Source organism: Cephus cinctus, unplaced genomic scaffold, assembly GCF_000341935.2.
Source record: "Cephus cinctus unplaced genomic scaffold, Ccin1 Ccin1_scaffold0306, whole genome shotgun sequence".
NCBI lineage: Eukaryota > Metazoa > Arthropoda > Insecta > Hymenoptera > Cephidae > Cephus > Cephus cinctus.
The window spans coordinates 132,897-151,056 of NW_014333009.1; the positions used below are offsets into that span (position 1 = coordinate 132,897).

The 18,160-nt window shown below is 46.0% G+C and overlaps 3 protein-coding genes across 8 annotated transcripts in view; 1 reads left to right on the forward strand and 2 right to left on the reverse strand.

Moving 5' to 3' along the window:
• The window catches only part of LOC107266246, a 52,568-nt gene extending 43,842 nt beyond the window's left edge, over positions 1-8,726 (reverse strand). Inside the window, exons 1-2 of one of the 4 annotated variants that reach the window (XR_003059289.1) lie at positions 8,568-8,726; positions 7,961-8,418 (exon numbers count right to left, since the gene is read on the reverse strand). The gene's annotated coding sequence lies outside the window, so the exon portion shown is untranslated. Of the gene's footprint in view, positions 1-7,960; positions 8,497-8,567 lie in introns of those variants that run through there. The other 3 variants (XR_003059290.1, XR_001537374.2, XM_025083494.1) reach the window with 3 other exon arrangements.
• Positions 8,727-10,411: 1,685 nt separating this feature from the next.
• Positions 10,412-13,019, reverse strand: LOC107266251. Of its 3 annotated transcripts, none has more exons than XR_003059280.1 (3): positions 12,225-13,019; positions 10,961-11,588; positions 10,412-10,900 (listed from the first exon to the last, which is right to left on the reverse strand). XR_003059280.1 is itself a non-coding variant. In XM_025083477.1 (3 exons), the coding sequence occupies exons 1-2, from the start codon at positions 12,415-12,417 to the stop codon at positions 11,450-11,452; spliced, it is 918 nt and encodes a 305-aa protein (XP_024939245.1). In that variant the 5' UTR covers positions 12,418-13,019; the 3' UTR covers positions 10,412-10,900; positions 10,961-11,449. The 3 variants fall into 3 exon arrangements, 1 of the variants encoding a protein (XP_024939245.1); XR_003059281.1 differs by having other exon boundaries at positions 10,961-11,559; positions 11,639-13,019; XM_025083477.1 differs by having other exon boundaries at positions 11,639-13,019.
• Positions 13,020-13,188: 169 nt separating this feature from the next.
• Positions 13,189-18,160, forward strand: part of LOC107266250 (transcription factor HES-1) — an 11,240-nt gene continuing 6,268 nt past the window's right edge. Inside the window, exon 1 of the mRNA XM_015736553.2 lies at positions 13,189-14,662. Within this exon, the coding sequence (XP_015592039.1) occupies positions 14,486-14,662 (177 nt within the window). The 5' untranslated portion in view covers positions 13,189-14,485. The remainder of the gene's footprint in view (positions 14,663-18,160) is intronic.

Sequence of the window (18,160 nt, forward strand, 5' to 3'; positions counted from 1 at the left end):
CCCCCCCCGCACAAAATCCCACTGGACAATTTGTCCAACGAGGGACCCCACGGCTTTGCCCTTAAAGTAGCTGATTTATGTGACATCACGTAGTGGTCAGGTCTGACGAGTTACGGACGCATCGACGCCTGGCGTCGTCCCTCAGCGATACGTCGCTGTACGATATATGGATACACACCCCTCGTTCTACCACCCTATCCCTGTGCATGACGCCGCGACGTACAACGGGGTCGAATACAGTATATAGCTTAGTGGGGATACTAACTGTTGCGCAATACCTCGTACCTTGCCGTCATAACAAATAAAACAACCTAACCTTAAATTTTCTTAGCACATATTATAATAAAACGAAGTTCAGAGTGGACGTCGTTGACCAGATGGCACGCAAATATAGCGTAAAAGCAGGCAATTTTCGATGGCCTCTTCACATCTTTTTCAATATATTAGATTTGTCAGCAATAAACGCGTGGATACTATATAAACAGTGCACACCGGAGCCAAAATATTCAGGAAACAATACATGTTTAGTTTAGCCGAGGAATTAGGTGCGTAAAACAAGAAGAACATTTGCCAACGATCAGACGCTTTTGCATCATCTATAATACTACAAGAGCCAGAAAGTTGGCAAGTGGGCTACTGCAACAAAAATAAAATTAGCAATTGTTGTATATCTTGCAAAGAAGTGGTATGCGGAAAATGCACAGGCAAAGTGCAATATACCTGTAAAAAATGTACTCAATAAGTAGGATTACCCGTTAGTATTATTGTTATTATTTCCATGATATTTTTTTAAGGACTTTTTATTTCTTGATACTTTATTTAAACGTGAAGCCAAATATTATGCAATTTTGAGTTAACTCGAAGAAATCTATTTTTTAAAGAAAGTGCGTATTTTCATTCACCCGTCAATTTGACGGGTGCCGTAGAGATTAGGTATATAAGAAACGTCCGTAAACCTAGTGTTAAAAATGTTTTCTATACGACAAACGTACGGAAATTTGTGGTATCAGTGGAAAATGCCAGTGTATGCCAGACGTTGAAATTAAATATTACCTGTAGTCGTGAGTATAGGGAAAAAATTATTTTTGAATTTTCCCGCCATTCGCTTTAATTCAGATTTTATGTATTCGAGGTACGGTTCAGCTTCTTTGGCACGTGGAAACGTGATTCACCAGCTTTTCTTTCTCTTTCCTGAGGAGGTGCAGAATCTCACGACTTTCAGACAGCGGGTCGCGTACACTAGATGGGGAAAACGGTCGAATCCCTAAGGATATAGAGACAAGCAGAAGAGCCAGAGGGAGCCAAGGTGTGGCGAATGGCGATTATGGCTGGCCTAGCCTCTGGGAGCAGCTATCTTCCATCTAGAGTCTAAACTATAGATACCTAGTGCCCATGCCAGCCCGTCCCGACCCTTCTCATCCCTCTGGAGTGTACCACTGAGTACCGTAGCCTGGCAACTCCATCTATACAGGGTGTTCGAGTAGTGCCATTTTCATAGGTTTTATCGTGAAAGTTGTATTTTTTTTTGAAAATTGCGTAATTTAATGATTGAGATTATAGATTAAAAAAAATTTTCAGATATAAAATAAATATAATACTCTTAAGAAAGATCTTGAGTTTAAGTTAAAAAATTGGCTAGGTTATATAAATTAAAATTTTTGTCACCGGTACCTTTTTCGAGGACCACTCGGTATGCGAAGCAGTATGGAGGAATATGAATCGGAGAATAAAACTAGATTGCCACGGCATCGCTGCGACAGAAGCCTGCGTTTTTATGTGCGCGACAGAATGGGCCACGTCTGCGGGCTGCAATTGCGTTTCCTTCCTACTGGCAGGAGGATATATTGACACGCGCCGTTTCCAAATGGTAATAGACACCGTGGTGACTGCGTCCAATGCCCCTTCGTGAGATATAAAAAAAAATGATAGGGACGCCATATTGGAGAATGACAGATGGAAAATAAAATTTCTAACATACAACTTTTTTTTGATCTCGATAGATCGATCGAGAACAAAAAATAAAATATTTTTAATAAAATTTTTGTACACCAGTAGCATCGATAATGCATCTACGTACGTTTAAGGGTAACTTAAGTATATTTCAACCCTTAAGAAAGGGCTCTACTTGACCTTCCCTATTGCATACCTAGTAGAAATTTTTTGTAGCAGACCAGGATCGATCATTCGTCTTTGTTAAAAATTGTATAGCCCTACGAGATCCCGGAATTAAGATAAGACACTATCGAAGTATCTCGTACGAGTTTAAGTATGTCTTATCAACAGGGGTGTTCATGAACCCTCGAGCTGGTTAACAAGGGTAGTTAAGGGTGACTGAGGAAGCTCGTAAAGAATAGAAAATATCGTAACGCTTGAAAACCATAAAGTAACGGAGAACCACTGAGCACCCAGTGCTCGAAGGATGGGGATGACTGGTCACATGGCATGCTAGGGGATGATTAATGCCCACGCTCGCAACTCACCCCCAAGGCGGCGCCGACGCTTCCTACCCCTCTAATCCCCGAGGTGGGAATCAGCACTCGTTTGATACGCACAGGTGTTACGGTGCCTCCTTGAATATTTTTAGGAAAAAAAGCATACCTAGGGTATAAGAAAAAAAAAAAAAAAACATGAAATTTCAGAAAATCCCCTTTCGTCGATAAGGCCAATTAAAATTGAGGCTGTAGGGGCAGAAAGTGCCAGGCGCCGATGTTCATACGGCATACTTATATATCGGTATAACGAAGCTTTACCCTAGGCAGTTAAAGGGGATGAAAATATTCCGCAGCCCCCTACGTTCCGCAGCCTTGGATGGATCCTCGTTAAGGGTAGTTCAAGTAAAATAAGAAGAAAAGGGAAAAGCGTGCCGACGTCTCGCGACTGGCGCGCATCGGGAGTCGGTTGTGACCGCAGAGGATGCTGGGGGTTAGGTTAGTCACTGGAGGGAGGGTGGCAACCAACACTGTCGGGTCCGATGGTCGACGGAGGGTGAGCCGAGGTAACGGGGCTGAACCCCGTGGTTGGGGGTTGCTAGGCCGGTGGCGGCGGTAACGCGATAAACGGATTAACGGCGAGCTCGAACCCGAGCTCGAGGTTCGGGGGTTGGCGGGTTCAGGGGCGGAGGGACGGGATGTCACGGCATCGCACGTTTCCCCGACTAACACCCCCTTCCGCCCCCCCCCCTAACCCGGCCAGCAACCCCATCTACCAACAGCACTCACTCCACCTCACGGCTTCCCGAACCACTTCCAACCTACAGCCATCCTCGACGGTCGCGGCGCCCGCATCAAAGCTTCGCTCGGGCGGATACCGCCATCACACCACGCCACCCCACACTACATTCCCGACCATCCCTCTTGCACCCCCCATTCCCTTTCTCGTGAGGAAATTTTTTTTCCCTTCGTTTTTCCTGCACCCCGGTGAAACGCGCCACGAAATTCAGTGAGAAATTCGCTTTTTTTTTTAATTTTTGAGATACTATTCCTGCTACACAATCATATGGGTACCGCGGTATTACAGAATGGATCACTGATACCAATTCTGTATATAATTTTCTATTCTGTTTTTGTACATTTTCATACAATATGTACGATACGTATGTATATGCGTGTATTCTCGTAGCGACAATACGGTATTGTTACGATTTTTCATGTTTCGCTTGTTTTTCTAAATTCTCAAAATTTTTTTTCTCACAACTCCCAGTCACCTTTTTCGAAGAACTGCGCAGTGGATAAAGTCAGTTTTAAGTCAGACGGACCAAATTCCTTTCCGCTTGCGAATACCAGGAGCCACCAGGAGATAAACAGTCCGAAATATACTTATCTATTCACGTATATACAGTAGAGGCAGAAACATAGAAAGAAAAACAGAGATCCAAGCCAGGATACAAGGTACAGTGTTCAAACTACGAAAAAAGAAAAGAATAACCATCTACACGAGGAAGAATTAACGAGGCGGCTATCGCTATTTTTTATCGGCAGGCAAAGCCCTTAATTCCGTACGTTTAAAAGCGTCCGAAGCGGCAACCTACCGATAAAGGCTGATATCGAGAAAAACGACCTTTTACATTCGTTCTGTACATCCAACGCACGTATATCCAGCCACCGATATATATATATATATATACAATAACAGTCACAGTCGCCCATAGGTATACCCGAGTAAACCAACAGACCTAAACATATACGTAACTACTTTCTGTTCAAGCCATAGAAACGATCCACCACCCAGGCTAATTTGCAGGGATTTCAGAAAAAAAAAGGGTAAAACAGGAAAAAATAATACTAAATTCCCCCCTGAAAAAAAATGGAATCCGCGCAGGATGAGTAGGTGAGGGTGGTGGCCAATAGGTGTAGGTGAGTTTACAACGAGCGCCAGGCCAAAATTTTTCACGGGAGTCGGCCGCAGTGGTAAACAAGTCGTAACGAGGGCGCTGCCGAACCCGCTCAACATGCTGGCATGGCCAATCTCGTTATTTACTTCGTGAACGGACAAATATAATCAATCAATCACCACGTAAAGCGCATTGGGATGACTAGTCCCCGCCAAGTCTCATGTGAGTATGTATATCCATATCTGCCATGTGCAATCGTACATGCACGTCTGATACTTTGAAACTCCCTGTAACTTAATTCAAAAATTTTTTTTTTCAGTATAGGGTAATAATTACGCACTTATGTAAATATTGCTTATCAATTATTAATTTGGAATAAAAAAAATTTTGCAAATTTTTTCCAAGCCGACTGCATAATATGTAGATGTATTGTTTACCAGAAGGGCGGCTAAAGACGAGCTCATCCGAAATATACCCTATATATACATATATAAGTAATGATAAAAATATCTGTCTGCTGTGTGAACAGACCCTTAAGATATGGCTCGTTTATATACGTGCTGAACACTAAGTTACTGATATTTAAGAGATCGCGACGATTGTCTGATACTCACGGAAATTTTTCACTGAAATATTTTTATTTTGACTTTTTCTCACGGTTCGGTATAAATTTTGTGTTTGTAATAAAAGCACCCTTCGTCATTAACTAGCCCTCGCATCCTGTTGGATATCAATGGGTTGGCTTACTACCCTTATTTGAAAGTGCGTACGTGCGTGTGAGCATCGAAGGCGTAATCATGCGTATGTCTCGTTATCGTAATTTGTCACGTATATCTATATACATGTATATAAATACACTGGACACCACATATGCTCGAAGTGTGATACGGACTTTGCTGTGATGTATCCAATGAATTAAACGATAAAGGCCGAGTAATAACGCATGGCAGTACAAGATGATTTTATATACAAAACACATGAATTGTTGTACAAAAAATTTGTGAAGGGTTTTACAGGACACATTAAGTGTCAGCAAAGTTGTCAGTGAAAAAAAAAGGTAATATCATAAAGAGCACCCTTGGTGACAAGGGGTAAGAATTAAAAAATTTTTCAAATTCTCTGAAGACCAAAGTATACCGTGACGTTCGGTATGAGTAAGATGACCAAAAGAAAAGGGTAGAATAAAGGTAAACGAAATTTCATCCAAAGAAAAATGATCAGGGTAGTAAAGTAACCAGAGGAACATAAGGGTAGAAAATTTCCTGCTGTCTCAGGCGTCCAGTTAATTAACCAGAAGGACAGACCCCTAAAATGGCATCCATTTTGGAAGTCCACGTGGCACGCGACCTGATTTTTCTCAGCCCTTAAACTCAGGGACAGCGAGAATCAAGGTTTTCAGCGGAAGCAAGAAATTTCCATCCTCCAGGAAGTCAAAGGCGATTCCCGAGTACGAAGAGGGTGAAAATCCCCCGGTGTCCAGATAGACGAATAAAAAAGCATTCCAAGAGGGTAGGGACACGTGGTGTACGATATAAGGATTCCACAGTGGAAATGGTCACTCCATGTCCAGACACTCCTACACATCATCCTCTACCCTATCGTCCCTTTTTTTCCTGACTCCCTTAAATGCCACCCTCGCTCCATCCCTACCGTAAGGGACAACACCCTGTGAGACTCCTGGGTCCAGAATACTGATCGAGACCAGGTCTGGTTAACGTCCTCGTTAAACTCCCCTGCGGACGATCTCCTCCAGGACGGCGAAAGGCTCAATCCCACGGGCTTATACCGGGTCGGCAAAGTTTCCCAGGATAAGACAGAACTTAGGATGGTCGTCGAACCCCATCTTGCTAGAGATTCACCTTCATCCCCCGTAACTACAATTTTCACCCCTGACCCCTTCGACGATATATTGAACAATTCTTTTATCGCCACTGTCGTAGATCGAAGTCTCTACGTCATTCACAAGAGGTACTGCCTCCTATCTATCTGTCTCTCTTTCTCTGTTTCTACAGACGTGTTCAGGATTTTGCGAAAAGATCCAAATGCTCACGTTTCCCGTGGTACAGTCGCAAACTAGATCAGTGGGCGGACAGAATTGGCACGTGGCTTAGGAACGCATAATCAGACATTCTGTATATATATATATATATATACACAAACATACTAGATTATATGTATAACGGTACAGGGGTCTCAAAGTGGATCCACGATATGTGTGAGACTGCAGGAGAAGAGAGGTCCAGGAGAGGAGAAAAAAGAAAAAATAATATAAAGGAAAAAAGGTGGGAGAGTCTGAAAGGTAAGAAGAGGATTGACGCCCGTGACCTCACGGTCGCGTGCGTGTCTACCCAGACTTATCTTTCTCTTTGTTTTCACATGGTTTTCACTCTCGTACGTCTGTCTGACTGTCGGCTCATCCTAAGAATGGTGCACGCCCCATGACCAATGGTAATGGGCACTAAAGTGCCACGTATGTAATAACTGTATAAGTACCCAAAGAAAACTGTAGGACCTTGATCTGAGTCACGTGTCAGAAACGCTCGATAACCCCATAAATAGAAATTTCCCATAATGATTGTGGCGAAGGGCTTGGGCGTGTATAAAATAAAATAGATAAAACTAATCCAATAGTCACCCTAAATTATACTCTGCTATGAGATATTTTTTTGTAAAAATCAAGAGTCTGAAAAAAAATATTTTGAAAAAATCATTACTATACGCATATAACCTGGCATACTGCTAGAAGACGCTGGCAGCTTGAAATCGAGTGCCGGAAGACTGAATGAGAGTATAACCTTAAATAGATAACTTGGTGAACATCTAGAGCCTTGAGATATGACAGTCGTTATCACTGATACTTATCACTGGTGTTATAAGATAATATATCACACGTATAACTATAGTCACACCCGTTATAAGCTGAGCGTTAAATATCGTACAGTTTGGTCAGTACATCCGGTCGCGAAGATCAGATAGGTTATCCAGTAAAAGATAAGATAATTTTGTATCTTGTGCGTTTTCATACTCAGTCCGGATAGTCTGGTCAGTCAGATCAGACTGACCAGCAGTCACAAAGGTGTATACGCACGCACTCGGTATGGTTTAACGTGCCTCTACGGGTTCACGGTGTGCAGGTTACATAGGTGAATTATAATATATTGCCACGTATCACCGCCACGCAACCTGAGCCTCGTCGGCGTACAGAGGGAACGTTAGGCACCGGCTCATTGGTCGCAGCGCATAATTAATGGGGGCATAAACCCTGGGTGACGTTTGTATGCAAATGCCTGCGTGTACAATTCCCTTTCCTCTAACTGTACACGTAGGACACACCTCCCTCGGGCGAGTGGATGACGCCATTTATTTAATTTAAAAAATTTTTTTTACTAGAAAAATTTTCATAGCTAACTCTCATCACGAATTATCTCGACCGTCATCCGGAGGGGTTTCCAGTTTTATCCCGAGTACACCTAGACTTTTTAGACACTGGGTATACGAGTAAAAACGTGTGGAAAAATCTGTGACTGAAAGTATTCAGGTTCTGCGAGATATTTTGGTACTGTGTATAGTCGAATAAAGGAATTTGACACTAGTAGCAGTGAAATGAAAACGGTGTTAAAAGTCCCTTACCAAGGCTAGCGATTACGTAGAAATGAATCCGATGTAAAATTCGCAGACACTGGGTATAAAATTATAAAAATGCGCCAAGCCTGGAGAGTCGAGTAGTCCAAGCCCGAGTATCGTGGGAGCTGGGACCGGCAGTGGCACGAGGACCATTAATGATGCATAGCCCGTTGGCGTTAGCCTGCCAGTCATAATGACCCAGCCGACTCGTTGGGTGACTGGCTGGCTCGCTAGTCGACTGGCTGACTGGCTGACTGGGCTCTCGCTGAGCCCTCGTGTTGAAACGGGCCAGCCGTTTCAATAGCTACGGCCGCTGCTACCTCACGGCTGTAAATGGCGCACACGTTCCCAGTCGCTGTCATTATCCTTACTTTTGGCTATGGACGTGTTCGTTGGTTTTTCCCTATGACGTCACGGGCTTGAAATTCCCAGAAGCCTCGACCAATAGCGTTCCACTTTTGGATCTGTCGACCAATCGGATCAAATATAACGTAAGTCAGTGCACTCGAATTGGCAACGCAATCCTCCCAGAGCAAAATATCTGTATAAACTAGAAATCTCAGTAAAAAAATATTTATCTAATTCAATAAAAATTATGAAAATTCGGCATTACCTAAATAACGCATCTCCTGGACTTAACAGGTAGTTGATACCGTCGCGGATGGTTTAGCTGGATTACAAATTTCATGCGCCACGTTTAAGGGTTAACGTTGGATATTATTGGCATTACGTGCTCCGACGGTCTCGGTCCGCTAAAGCGCGGAAACCCCGTTCAAAATAACAGCCATATTTTCCCATACTGTGCCGCAAAGTAGAATAGCCGATACATTAAACAGAACAAAGAGAATAACAGAAGTACGTAAAAGAGTACCAATGCATAAGAATCCAGTAAATACAATATATATATAAAAATACAGTAAAGTCCATATAAGGCCTACAAGAGCGTCACTAGCAGAGAGGAGCCATAAGGCAGTGCGTGGGTACGTCTAGAATCGTAGTAGCGTCCCGACGCCCGCGCGTCCTTGTCGATGTCGAAAGTGCTCGGCAATGGCCGAGCGGCAAAACGATTAATCTTGGCGACGCGAGGCGCCGATGCGTGGTGGCCTGCGCCGCGGCGGTAACCAGCACGGGTAAAAGGCGTCGCAAACAGGCAGTCACTACCATAAAATATATAGATATACACGATGCACGTATCTCTAAGATTCCTCGGCAGCTGTCGTCGTGACGCTCCTTATCGAAAGCGTCGCGCGTGCTCGCTCGGCCCCGCCAAATAGAGACTCGCCGTCTCTTTAGACTTTAGCCGACTTTAAGACACTCGCACGTACGTACGGTATCTATGAGGCGTCGCCTCTATTAAACCCGTACACCTATGTCCATATGTATTTCGACGAGGTGGGACGCCCGCCGTGCATTTGGCTATGTAGAAGCGTCGATGATTAGCAGCGTATACGAGCATCGCTCTGAAGAGGATTGAAGAGTGTATGGTGTAGAAGAGGATGGAGGCTGAGTGAAGGAGAAAGAGAGAGAGAGAGAGAGAGAGAGAGAGAGATGAGAGGGAAGAGTACCGGCGTTAATGAGCCTCGTCTCTTCTTGTAGTGGGTAATGTCTCCACGCCGACGCCGCCGTCGCTCCTATCCCACCAACACACCAACCTCACAGGGACTTCGTAGCGGCTACGATACTCGGTATCGCACAGACGCCACACACAGCCCTTCTCGAAACACCCGCGTGATCCAGCAATACACAGTAAAGTAGGCAGTCAGGCGCGCCAACGTTTCAGCACCGCAAGCCGGCCTTGCCAGTTCCGCCTGCCTACGTCTCGCGTTTCGCTGAGCGCGCCGGGCGGTACACGGTGGCGCGAAAAAACGTGACCGCCTGTGTTTTGTCTATTTTTTTTACTTTTTTTTTTCTTCAGCCCACCGTCCTGACTCTTCGCTCCGGAACGTCTAGCTGTGCTCTATGTTTGTCTCTCTTTTGGTTTCTTTGTCTTTGCCTCTCTCTCTCTCTCTCTCACTATGTTCTGTATGTAGGTATATATATATATATATATATATATATATATACGGACTCTCGTAACTTCTCGACAGTCCCGTCGCACTTTACGACTCTCAACTGTACGGCTGAACGATCGAGGCTCCTGAGCCGTTTGCTCGCTGCTCGCATCTTCGCTGCGAGACAAAATAGCCTCGCGCCTTTCGCCTCCTCTGCTTCCCGTACTTTCCGTACCTGACCGGCTGTCCGCCGACTTGAAAATAATGGCCGTGCCGTTCGCGGTTGGACGCACGCACGAAGGCACGCATTTGGTAAGCTTTACTGTGTATGAAATGGCCGAGTAGTGGTTAGCGTAGTCGTATACGAGGTTAAGTGTATAGGTAGGAGAGACCGTCGGTACGCGACTGAGATTTTTCGCGAGTAAAAATATCAGCGAGTTTTTTGAGATACAGTGATAGTAAAAAATTGGAAAAATTTTGGAGATTTAATGACTTTGCAAATTAATAGACCCTGTAACAACTTATGATTATTGAACGTCGATTTTTTTCTTTTTTGCTGTCAAGTCTCAATCTTCTTGGTATACTTTGACATTTTTTCGTGCATTCAACTGACGTCTTTGTTTTCTTCGGATTCCAAATCGACCTCGGTACCTTGCGCAGTGTCAGGATGAACCCTACTAAATAGGATAGTCTCTGAACGACCTTGGGTACGTATTATCGTAGACTTTTCTGGTATTGTAAAACGTTGATGCGAACATTGAGAATCATCAACGACGCCAAGCGCCGCTGCATCTTCCCCGTGGCGCAATACCCGTCTGAAGGTGAACTTTTCGCTGAGCGGTCGAAGTCCGGGTCATACCGGACACCTTCTCCTAGTATCTGGGTAGAGAGATTTAGAGTGCTGGGCGTAGGAATGTAATCGTGGAACAGGACAAATCCTCGAGGTCGAGGATTCCTGAAACCAAAAGGAATTATTGGAATATTTCTAGTGGGGATACGACACTGAGTACTTCACCTTTTTATTTCCTTTCTTGTTCATCTTTGAGGTTAACCTTACGTGATAGGACAAGCAATGACGATTCGTCACGAGGACTCCTTCGCGAAATCGGTCAATGCCAGTCACGGCGAAAGTAGCTATATGTGTTTGTGTATGTATATATTAATCTATGTATATAAGAATCCTTCAGAAACAGCCGCCATATACCAAAAGTTGTATCCTCCTGCGTTTTCCGGATGCCAGTCTTGACGTCCTGTCTGCCTACATACAGTATAGGCTGTCTGTATCTCCTTGTACGTCTTGACTCTTGAGTCACCTTGTATAGCATCGCACAGGTACACTTGGTTGGTAGGTAGGTAGGGTACGGCACATTCCGTCGGCAAGGCAAGCGTGGCTCGACGCCGCAATACGTGTCTATCTGGTGGCCGCCGTGCACGTTCCTGGTGTGGGAGAGATCCAAGCTCACCACCTACGACGTGTCCAGAAAGTTTTCGATCGTAAATCAGACTAGGTGATGGAGTCCGATTCGTTGCACGGGTAGGGCGTCTCACGAGCGTCATAAACGAGCCAAACGATTTTGGCGTCCTGGATGGTTCTTGGTATGGACGTGGTACATCCTGTAGAAGTCACTGCTGCCTCTGTGTAACTATATATATATAAGGTGTGATAGTGTATAAGAGACAAAAACAAACGAACCGGCTAACCCGACGGCAGAGTCTTCCTTTGCTATGCGTACCACCCGGGTAAACATAATCGAATGACCGACCGGAGTGGCTCCCACGTCCGTGGGTACCCGGAATTTCGCATATCCTGAGCACAACAACCAGTCTGTAAGAGGGTTTCAGGAAAAATAAGCTAGAGAGAGAGTTGTATACGACAAAAGAAGTCGGTATGGGTATTAGAAACGAAAACGTGGAAGTGGAGGAGAGCGCGCGAATCGTGCAGGGGAGAGAATAAAAATAGGAACAAAAAATAAGGACAATGTCACGAGGACAGCAGGAATAGAAGAAGAAGAAGAAGAAGAAGAAGTGATAGAAAAGGAGTTGAGTGGTATAGCAAGAATTCTTAACGCAGTGACAACCGGGTAGATAGAAGGGAAGAGAGAGAAGAGGTTCACGAGTGTAGTCCTCCCTCTCTCTTTCTTTCTCGCACGAGAGTGCCCTCGTCATTCCCGAGCACACGTACAATCCCTCGCACGAACAGAAACGCTTGCGTGGGTAGCGCACTTCGCGGCGCGCGTGCCGACGAGGACCCCCAGACCCTCGGAGCCTCGTAAACCCACCAAGCCTTCCCGAAGCCGTCGTCAACGGCGTCGTCCCCCGTCGACCCTCCAGCCTTCCACACGCCGCTTCAGCCTCGATGTCTCTCACTCCCTCTATTCCATTCCTCTTCGTCACTCTCGTTGCGCTTAATCGTCTCACTCCTCCTGGCGTCATCTCATTCTGTCCTGGCTGGCTGGCTCTGTGCGTCTGCATGTTGGATCGTCACCCTAGCGGCCGCCGCCTCGAGGGCTCATCGCCTCCGACGAGCCAAGCCGCATGGCCTCCTCACCTTCTACCCAGTTCGTAACGCACGTATACCAACCCAGCGAAACTCACGCATACGTTCCGGCACTGACTGCCGCCTTCACGGCTCTCACACACGTTACGTAGCCGCAGGCAAGGGCGCCTGTGAGCGTAAACGCGAGCGCAACCGTCGTATCCCAGCCTCGTCACACCACGCCTCGCTTCGACTCGCTATCCGGCACTCGTATAGCATTCAATCCCCCCTCTGTCCCACTGCACCCCCAACCCTGGATGCTCTCTCCGATTCTCATCCCATAGTCCGTATAGTCCTCCTGGCTCCACGGCTACCCTGTCCCACGCTCACGCCTATCCATGCCGGCTAGCCGCCTGGCTGTCCTCCTGTTAGCCCCACTCCGCACCCCTCTCCCCACTCGACCGAGTCCCTCGTGCTTCGACGGCAGCGATGCTCTTCTCCCCACTCCTCACGGCCCAATCGCCCACCGTCCCCCTCCCCCCCCGTACTCCCCTGCGGCCGACCGGCCAGGCTAGCCATCCGACAGGCTGCGTCGCTGCCGAAGCCGTTTCGGCCTGCTTCGGCCGCCCGGCTCTCATCCTACCGTTTTGAGCGATCGCTTCTCTTCCTCCTCCATGCTTCCTCCGCCCCACCAATCCCCTAGTCAGCGACGCCGCCGCCACGCCACTCGCTCGCTCACTGAAGAGCCGCCCGCACCCGTTGGGGGCCTCACAGTCCGTCACCGCCGCCCGTGGTGCGAGCACGCGGACGCTCTATCGCCTTGAGAGACAGAGATACACACTAGCTGTATTATACTCTTGGCATATACGCGCGACATCCTTTCTGCATTTTAGCCACTCGAGCGATTCTCCCGGCTCTCAGTAAATATACGGGAAAATATCCAAGACGTATGCGGAAGGGTCGTTCAGTGTGGATTCGTCGTGAAGATTTGACAGCTCGTTCTAGTTTTTCTTTTGGATTACGCTCTTAGCCAATATCTCGGCGACAGTCTGCGCCTCTCGCGGGGCAGACTTTCAAAACGGAGGGATAGACTGATACTTTTCCCGCCTTCTGTCAGCAGACGTGAATACAGACATTTCCTTTATTGTTAGTGGTGACTCCCACGGATGGACCTTGACATTCGAGTACGTGCTAATATCACGTCGTTACCAGCAAGCAGTACTGACGTTATCTTGGATACTTGTATTTAGTATCCTTCTCCGTGAGACTGTCTCGGTTACTTGTAATTACAGTGCTAATAAACTGTGCACCCAAGATCACCGTGTAATTTCATATCGTTGAGTCTCTTGGATGGTGATAAGGAATTTTATTTCTCGACCAAGGAACGATATCTTTAAGCATACCCTGTCCTGCACGACCTTGTCAACCCTCTGCGTCTATCTCCAAGTATACTCAGTGACTCGGTCTCAAGTTACACGACACGTGCGAACCTTTCTAACTTCACATCGTGCTCGGGCACGTATGTAACCTATGCACGTACGGGAGTGACAAGTGGTCGACCGAAGGCGTGATACCCACGTGGCGCCACAAAGTTGCGTCCGCGGTTTGAACTTTTGCGTACTTCAAGTGTGGCAGTGTGTGCGTGTCTGCCTTGCTAGGGTGATGTAAACAAACAAGAAAAAAAGGAACAATATTATCGACAGAGAACAGTGATATCAATTCAAATTGTAAACCCGTGACAGTGTTGGTGAGTCTCGACGTGTCTGTGACAAGTTAAGAGTACACGTGGTTAGTGACTAAAGTTTTTGAGCAAAACTTATATACCTTTTTCAAAGTGTCACAATTTTGTGGTACGCAGATACAAAGGAAGTTCTTTATATGGAACTGATGCTCTAGAGACTGAAAAGCAACAATCCTCCTGGTAGTACGGTGGTGAAATCGGTGACCCGTCGTAAAATTCGTAGCACGTTAAGGGCTACCGAAACGCAATGCTGAGAGTCTCAGCTGTTCAAATAGGAAGGGTGAAGCGATCGTCCTTGTCGAAGGCCGCGTCGGCCTGCTAAAATGACTGCGCGTCTACACTCGCTCAGGCACCAGGAGAAGAAATCCGCTAGTGGAAGTCACAGACAACATCAGCAGCAGCAACAGCAACATCAGCAATCGATTCATCAGGGACCAAGTCCCGCGCCTAGTCCCAGCCCCAGTCCCAGCCCGAGCCCAAAACATTCGGACGGACGTAGAGTAAGTAAATTTTAATATTTCAAGTTTACGTCAGTACATTAATTTTAAAAAATTTCAATCCTCATATTGATTAAAAAAAAAAAAAGATTTCATCAATATCTTATACCTGGTATCACGGATAAAATTTTAGGGACTATCGTATGTCGTTCTGAAGTATCTCACACGATTAACAGGACGTTTTGACGTTACCGATAAAACTGTCGGATGTCGTATTTATCGTGAAGATCCGGCAGATTTCCTTAGGTAGCAACGAGAGGCTTGATTAATGATCAGGGAACCGCCTAGCGAGTGCCGCCCGATCTATCCTGATCTGGTTGCCAAAGAAGTAGTATAGGTACAATAGGTGCCAGCCTGTCAGGCATCAAGAAGGGTGGGTGGTGCAGGGAGAGCGGGACTTGCTACTACGAAATGGGAATGAGGAAAAAAAAGAGAGGGTCTTGATCGAGAGGAATCAATAGTTTAATGTAAAAGAGAGTTAATGATCGGTATCGGGACGCTTTCTGCTCAGCCATTTGCGTTCCGCAACGTCACGGCCTTGCACAGAGCGAAGGGTTGGTCTGCCAGAAAAGGGTTGGAGGGGTTGGAAAATGGCCGGATAAAGGGTTAGTGAAGTTGGTAGTTGGGCGATTCGAGCGCATTCAACATTTTCTGTCTTTCTTTACCACCCTGTTACATTTGACTTTTCATCCCTCAATGTCTCTCTGAATTTCTAACCCTCATCCCCTAACCCCACCAAACCCATTTGTATCCCAATGCCGCACGATTTAAACTCACACTATCCGTGTGCGCCGCGCGTCGACCCTCTACTGCTTATTCAACCCTTGACATCGGACCCATCAGCGAGCTCCAGTGACCGTAGTTTAGGGGTTGGATTATAAAGGGTAGGATCTTTGAATAAAACCCATGGAAATACGAGATACCGTCTTCGTCTTTTGCTCTGGTGCTTCGCTGCTATGGAATTCGAGTGGACTCGTATGGAAATTAGAACTACGGAGATGAAATCCCCTTACGTGTAGTTTCTAGAAATCAGGATGTTATAATTTGTTAATTAGAGTATTAGTCACATATATTATGTATGGTGCAGTATACAGGGGTGTTGGTAAAATTGAACTCACAACGCATATCTTATAGTGTTAAATCTTCGCAAACCCTTTCAGCACTGGTACTGTACGTTATGACATGTATTTAACTCTGATATGTATATAGACACATATGATATAGAATTCATGCATCATCAGGATCCTTATGGCGGCAATTTATAGTAATTGGATGTATTTACGAGTAGTTATCACATCGTTTAAGCATCGCGCATGCGCGGTTATCAGAGATAGATGACGTAGACAGTTACCTAGGGTTGACTGTGCGTAACGATATATTTTTTTCAAATTTTTTTATCATAAGTAGAAACAATTTTTAAAAATATTCTTATGATACGCAAACCCGAAAATTTACTCTTTGACCTTATATCAGAAGGTTCGACGTTTAATTTCCATCGTTTCCGATTGAAAATGCGAATCGCGTGATTACACGCGTCACGGATGAGGAAGTCGTGCGTACCGACGTGATACACTGGCGAGTCTCGTTTATGTACACACCCACGTATCAGCGACATGTGCGTGCTTCGAGAAACAGAATGAACCGAAGATATATATATATATATATAGCAGATAGTATAAGAATTAATGTAGAAAGAGAAGGTAAAGTAATTGACGACCTTCTAAGGCGTTCCTGTCGTTTCAGACACTCCTGTATCGTCCACGTGCGGTACGAATGCAGATAGTATAAGAATTAATGTAGAAAGAGTACACACCCACGTATCAGCGACATGTGCGTGCTTCGAGAAACAGAATGAACCGAAGATATATATATATATATATAGCAGATAGTATAAGAATTAATGTAGAAAGAGAAGGTAAAGTAATTGACGACCTTCTAAGGCGTTCCTGTCGTTTCAGACACTCCTGTATCGTCCACGTGCGGTACGAATAATCTGAACACAGCAAACTGTCGAAATACGCCAGCCGCGCATAACGATATTTCATTGTGGACAGTCTTCGTGTAAGTTGGGTGAAATATATGGCAGTTACTCGTTACCTGACTGTAGGCGTACTCTATCTTCCTCCTCGGTCAAGATAGCCAATCATTGAATGAGAAAACTGCGGAATGCCTGGTAGCACCGACGTCTATTCGATGAGTCGATAAAGAAGAGACCTGAAGATCGCTACCAGTAGGGCCGAATAATAAAATATAAAATTGAAATTTCCAATTGTTCAAGCCCAGTCTAGTGTAAAAATGTCAAATTCCTTGGAACGTGCATAAAATATCTGGACCGACTTCCCGGTGGATGATGAGAGAACGACCAACCCCTTTCAAAGGCACACCCTCGGGTAGATGCTCGGCCAAGGTGTAGGCGATTCGTTTCTTCGTCTTTCCAGGTGGAAGGTCTCCCGTGCAAGGAGAGTCTTTCTTCATCCACCTCCTGAGAGTCGTCGCAAGAAGATGACTCCGGGTAAGTCCCGAGGAGAAAGGGACGCCGGGCTAATGAGGGCGTCGCTGGGATGGAGTACGGGGTCATAACGGGGTTGAGTGGCTGGAAGGTGGACATGGCAGCGAGAGAAGCTACTCGGGAGTCTCGCGGTTTTACTGAGCGTCTACGACGCTCGGCGTCGCCGTCACACGCCAGAAAGCTTAATTGACGGTACTTAGCCGAAGACGACCGAGACTGCAGGGCCTTAATTACCTGTCGTCGGATGCGCGCCGGCGTCTCGCTAGCTCCCGGCATCGCGACGCTTCACGAAAATTCAACGATGTGAACCCAACTGCATCTCTAGCTGGATGTCTTCCTGTCTATCCGCCGTCTTATTTCCTTCCGGTTCGTTCCGCTCGTTTCATCTGTTATCTCGTACATAGATGACGAATAGAATAAAGGATTCTCGACTTACACGAGACTCTTTAACCACCCGTTATAATCTGGTGAAGAGTATCTAAATGCGGTTAACCCTGTCGATGATTTATACACCCAGCTCTCTCTTTCTCTCTCTCTCTCTCTCTCTCTCTCTCTCTCTCTCTCTTTCTCTCTACATACATACATACGCAACTATATACAGACATAAAAGCAGCAAGATAACGAAGAAATCACCGGTATACCTCGACGCATTAACCAGAAGCCGTTAAAGAGACAGCGTCGCGTGGGCGTCGCTCGCGACGTCCCGATAAGGCATCTACCGTGGCAGCCACGCCACCCGGTGGAAAATTAGAGCTCGCACTGGACACCCGCGCACATGCCCATATGAATCTCTCGTCCCGATACCAAACCGTAGTAAATACCATTAGCACGTATAGGCAAGCGGGAAAAACATTTTCGTCGGCGAGTTTCCTATCTACGTTAATATCATGTTCAATCTTTGTTATCGTCTATGGCCGTGCGCCATCGGCAAGTAAATAAGGTACCTGCAGGAAGGCGATGCGCAGTGAAGTAAACGGTGCGTGTGTGGCGGG